Source organism: Amblyomma mixtum, chromosome 3, assembly GCF_055824585.1.
Source record: "Amblyomma mixtum isolate Tamu chromosome 3, ASM5582458v1, whole genome shotgun sequence".
NCBI classification, from domain to species: domain Eukaryota; kingdom Metazoa; phylum Arthropoda; class Arachnida; order Ixodida; family Ixodidae; genus Amblyomma; species Amblyomma mixtum.
The window spans coordinates 124,273,404-124,279,342 of NC_143014.1; the positions used below are offsets into that span (position 1 = coordinate 124,273,404).

At 45.4% G+C, this 5,939-nt stretch overlaps 1 protein-coding gene across 1 annotated transcript; it reads left to right on the plus strand.

The window, feature by feature from the left end:
• The first annotated feature begins 350 nt into the window (after nucleotides 1–350).
• On the plus strand, nucleotides 351–5,673 carry LOC149351714 (uncharacterized). Its single transcript, XM_089581074.1, has 6 exons — nucleotides 351–577; nucleotides 2,300–2,463; nucleotides 3,517–3,646; nucleotides 4,168–4,311; nucleotides 4,562–4,869; nucleotides 5,247–5,673. The coding sequence occupies exons 1-6, from the start codon at nucleotides 413–415 to the stop codon at nucleotides 5,671–5,673; spliced, it is 1,338 nt and encodes a 445-aa protein (XP_089437200.1). The 5' UTR covers nucleotides 351–412.
• Nucleotides 5,674–5,939: the final 266 nt, after the last annotated feature.

Genomic DNA, 5,939 nt, shown 5'->3' on the forward strand with positions numbered 1-5,939 from the left:
CACATCCGAGGCGCACCAGCGCAGCGCCTACGCGCCCAGCGCCGCGCCGCGACAGGCGTCGGAAAACATGCACAACTCGATGGCCTGTCGCCTCGTGACGCTGGTGCTCGCGCTCAGCTCGCGTTGCTGCATTGTTGCGAGACTCCTTACGCTGAAACCAACCGAAACAATCCGACGGCTACTTGAAGTCTTGACCTTTAAAAAGAAAAAAGACAAGTCATTGATTCAGTGAACTGAATGTTAGTTTGCGTCTTAGTTTTTGAAACAAACAAACACATCCTCCGTCACTTATTTCCAAGTATTCGTCATAATCTGCAGCGCCATCGACATTAAATTCCGCGGAAAAGCTTTCCCGCGCATTTCGAGGTCGTCTGTGTTTCTGCTAGCTCGTCTCTGTCCGTCACTATCAATAATGCCGGCAGTGTCCGCACGGAGACGAGTTTTGCTGCTCATGATAAGAGCAGCGGTTCTTCTCATCATGGGGAAGAGGCAGAAGCGGCTCCAGCGAAGACGACCACGCTGGTGGGTGCGGCCTGTGTTTGCGGCGCGCAGGCAGGAAGGCCTCTATCACACAGCGGTAAGTATACCTCCATTCCTTTGAGTGGAAAACCTAAATGCAAAGTATTAGAAAAGCTCGGATTGTAGGCTGCGGCTAGAGTGATTCCGCCGAGAGGGAAAAAAACTACTGCATTTCCGACCGGACATAATAAAAATGGCTTCAGTTGCGCCAGCATAGAACACTTTCACCAGCTGGAAAAAGAAAACCACGAAGCAGTAAATATCGGCTCGTTTAGGGGTGGTGTGTACCTTTAAGTGCGAACTGAATTTTAGCAGTAGTTGCATTGTTACCTCTGGGCAGAGGGCTCAAAGCTAAAAATGCTATGAATACTATCAATACAGGCGATGAATACTGTTTATGAGATGAGACAAAAAGTTGTGATTATGTAAGACCTTATTTTCATTTCATTTCTCTCTAAACTATTGAGTAATGTGGGAGTAATATATTTCAAAGATTGCGTATGGTATGAGGTGTAGGTACATGCCATTTTTCCTTGTGCCTCGTAAGGCGAGGTCTGGCGTTTTCTTGTAGTTGGGCTAAAGATATTAAAAAATTACTTTTTTCTTTCACAAAAGATTTATATATTAGCATTAACCTATAGTTATATTGGCAAAACACTGGGAGAACATTATATTTCTCGAAAAGGGGGGCCGAGTGATGCAAAAAAGACACATTAGCGATATACCGAACTGCTTTTTTTTATGTAAGTGTAGTTTTTTTCCCTGTGTACCCTATGTAGCCTATGTACCCTGAGCTTTCGTCCTATCTTCCATTTTTGTCTTCATTCATAGTCTTTTTGTTTTAACAAAGTACTTCCGTTATATCGGAGGACGAGTATCGGTCTGATTTCTTAGATGCAGGATGTTGTGCTTTTAGCTGTCAGCAAGTTTTTCATTATATTCGAGTCTCCTCTCTCTCCCACCTCTGAGTCCCCCACCTCTCATCTACAAGAGGAGGAGTGTGATTCCTTTCTCCTCATTCTGTCACCTGTCAGTCATGGCAGGTCGTGGTTCCATGTAGCAACAATGGTAGGTGGCAGGCAGCTCTTGTCATCCGGAGCCATGTGGCAGGGGCTTCAGAGTCACGGCACTCTTTTTTCGTGGGAGTGTGCCTGTTATTGGTGTGACTGAAATCCATCGCACCAAGCAGCCTAAAAATCATTAGTTGCATTTGGGCCCTATTATTGTTTAGCCTTACTTTCCTCTGTATGGAACCGTGCTGGTACAGTAGACTCCAAAGTTCTCCATTGCCTATATAGGTTTTCTAAATGAGACAAGAATTATGCATCACATCAGCCAATCATTGCTACGAGGCAATTTGTCAAAATTTCCGGAGCTCTTCACTACAGCGTCCCTCATAGCCTGAGTCGCCTTGGGATGTTAAACCCCCATAAACCTAAAACAAACCAACCAAGTAGTATTACATAACAGTGCCAGGGAAAGAAAGGCTGTGCAAAACTAAGTGCTCCTGCGCTGCTCACACAGAACCACAGTACCTTTGCTGCCGAGATTCAACTACTAATTAGTAAAGCTGGCACCACAGCACCAATGTCGACAAGATTCAGCTGTGAAAGGCACTGGGCCACCTCCACTGGCATAAGTAATATACTCAAACAAATGCTTCATGCGGTCTCGGGAACCATCCACAACAGCCAATGTAATAACATATTACTAGGTGTTCTAATCGTGCTCTCAGTTGTTGCTTGTTGGCCTAACAGAGGGCATATTTTTTTCCCGACAGATGCGTCGCATGTGTGACGGCGACCATGATCTGTTTTTCAAGTTCTTCAGAATGACTCCACAGCTGTTTGATGAGGTGCTCAGCTTTGTTTCCCCGGACCTGACACGGCAGCACGTTGTAAGGGAGCCCCTGGAGCCAGCCGAGCGACTTGCAATAGCATTAAGGTTTGTACAGCTTGAATTCTGCTTTCCAAGAAGCGGTGTCTTCCAGTGTCGTGGCAGGTTGGTATGGATAGCATAGACATATAACCCTCCTGACGTTTTCAGGCCACAATGAGTCCCTCATTTTTCCTTATTTCATTTGCTGGTTTTCAGTAGCCCTTAGAAAGAATAAAGAAAGAGAAAGGCCTGGGAGATTGGACAAGTAGAGTTGTGTCACACTGAAAGCCATTAAGACAAAAAAAAAAAAAATCTGCATGCGCCCCGTGAAAAATAGTTCGAGTGCAGCTCCTGAGTGCCCATTCCTGGCTTAGTGGCGTTGCCATTGCCATAAACGGTGGGTTACCGATTGTCCATTCGCAATCCCATCGGGTTACAAACCAGCATTAAGTGGGTAGCCGGTAAACCTAGTGTGCATGATTCTGCTCAGCCTTCCGCAACGCACCATGGTCATCGGGAACACAGGCGTCTTCGATGATCTGGTGAATGGTAGCGTTGGGTCTTCCCTTCACCCTTAAAGTATAGCACATAAATGCATCCTGTACTGAGAGTCATTTGAAGGATGGCTATGTGTGGGAAAATATAGTCTAGGCTCTAAGTGCATGTTTGCAGAAACATTTCTGCCTCAAATCCTTTACGTAGTCATATCACAAAACTAAGATACCTGAAGAGCAGCACTCAAACTTTGCATTACCGAGCATCGTAGTTGTTGGTCAGTTTTCTTTTTTGCAAAAAAAAAAAAAATGTGTCGCCCACAGACATAAGCACCAAGCTGCAGTTTGAGTGAACAGAAGAAAAACAAAATCATTAAGACAGAGTAGTAAGGGTAAAGAACCCCTAGCACTGTCCTGTCATGGTGGTCACACAGGAAATATTAGAGTCCATGACTATGCTAACCATGCCATCTAGCACTTCACATCATGAAATTACTCGGTCTGCCATATCTACAAAAGCTGCATAAAAAACTAGGACACTATGGTGCAAAGATCAAACTCAAGTGAAACAAGGGTTGCTGGTTCAAGTTTCCTTACTGATTGATTCTCCTGCTTCATCTTGTAGCTACCTGGCTTCGGGGCAAGACATCTGCAGTGTAGCACTAGCCTACCGTGTCGGTATTGAGACTGCAAGGCGCTGCATTCACGCAACCTGTCGGGCCATCTGGGAGCGACTTAAAGATGTATTCATGCCGGTGAGTTCGTCCAATGCAAAAAAATTTGCCACTCATTGCATCTCCTTCAATGTGCTGGATTTCGGAAGATATGCTTCACTGTTTCATTAATATGTTCCCTCTTTGATGTGAGAGTCATTGTTGGCAATCTTGGAGATGTACCACTTTGTAGGACAGTTTTCCATGCTGCTAGCTTCATAGTGCCTTTTCAAATGTACCTAGTACTGAAGCACTGTTTGGTACAATTATCAGTGGATATGTTTCACTCTACGATTTCACAGGCAGCAAAAAGATGACCTTAAACTTATTTGCCGCTATCTTCTACTGATAGCATTTCCAGCATTTCGTACACATATCCTAGGAATGGGTGGTTGCATGTTTGCCAGGCTGATGACAGAGGAGCATAAACAAATTGACAGGGAGAAATGTGGAGACAAAATTGCGTACTCCTTATCTGTCACTGCAGGGTGGCTTTTTGTCACGTGGTAGTTAGCAACATTGTCACTGTCCATCCTACAAAGAGCGCTGCTGACTCCTTCCAGACGCCTACACAGTCACAGTGGGTACAAATCGCCAGGGATTTCAGCTTGCGATGGCAGTTCCCAAACTATTTGGGAGCAGTCGACGGCAAGCATGTGGCCATCACTTGCCCTCCCAATTCTGGGAGCAGCTACTACAACTACAAGGTAAGATCACACAGGTTCAATACGTTATTCAGGTTGAAATGACATATGTAAATTTATTGACAGTGACTAGATGACCTTTAAATACAACTTTGTGGTAACACTGTAAGGGATTGCAAGAGGCGTGGGGAGGCGTTTAGGACGATTAAGCCATGAAGCATGAAGTCAGGCCTTGGTCATTGCTACATTGAGCATCTTAGAGTGAGTGTAGTGACCCCTGTGCTGATTGTCTGTGCTTTGCTTTTTATTTCAGGGCACGCACTCTGTAGTGCTGATGGCCATCGTGGACAGCCACTGCAAGTACATCCTTGTAGATGTGGGTGCCGAAGGCCGGCTGAGCGACGGGGGGACTTTCAGAAGATGCGACTTCGGCCGTGACCTCACTGAGGGAAATCTTGACATTCCCAAGCTTGCAACACTACCTGGGATGGCCACACCTGCACCCTACGCATTTGTGGGTGATGAGGCATTCCAGCTAAAAACACACTTCATGCGCCCTTACCCATCGAGGCAGCTGGATGACCAGAAGAGAGTGTTCAATTACAGATTGAGCAGAGCATGGTATGATCTCACATTATTTCATTAGTCTTGATAAGCTAGCAGTGAAAGATGTGGTAAAATAGAGGCCTGTTTCGAAAGAGATGAATTGAAAATACCCGTACACTTCCTTGATTTATCAATGGGTTGGATTATCGAAAGCATTTCCAGTAAACTTCTTACTGACTGGAGGGAAGTACTGGTTACGGATGCATAGTAATTTCAGAGCCAACTAGTTTGGACAGGTGCAATTCGGCTTAATATTTTTAGCCTCTTGTTACTGTATTGATGTCCCCCTTGATGTGTTTGTTAAAAAAAATAGATGCGCTGAATGTGGCACATTTATTTGCCTCTTGTTATTACTTTAAATGCTGAGCATTCTTTTTTATTTTTTTTTCCAGGCGGTGTGCTGAAAACGCCTTTGGGATCACCGCAGCAAGGTGGCGCATCCTATTGCGTACAATTCCCCTCCGCCCTGAAAATGTGGACTTCGTTGTCAAGGCTGCCTGCGTCCTTCACAACTTCCTCACTGTCCGAAATCCACGGTCACAGACCTTCATGGACAGAGAAGACATGCTTGGGAATGTTGTGGAAGGACGCTGGCGGCAAGGCATCCAAGGGGGAGACAACTCTGAGCCCAGATACTTTTCTCTCGCTCCAACCCATGCAAGGAACCACCTCGCTGATGCTGCTGCAGCCAGAGACCAGTTCGCTGCATACTTCTGCAGCATGGCTGGGGAAGTTCCATGGCAGTGGCAGCAGCCAGGAATTTCAAAGGAGGCAGCAATGAGGGGGATGCAACAACAGCAGCACGGTTCTTGCCACTAAAAGTAAGTTACTGTAGTGCTCAATAGTAATGCATAAGAGCTTTTTACTACATTAGCTGTGGCGGCTGATAGTGCTTGAAGCTGCCTGCCACCCTAACCTATACCTTACACCTTCAGACAAAAAGGGGCGAACACATGGTAGCACTGCACTTACCTGGATAGAAGTAGCTAAAACATATCAGCATTGCACTTTTTCAGTTTTTATGAATGTATAGTTGAAAGAAGAGCAAATTAATGTTACATACAAACAAGACCGGAGACTGTGAG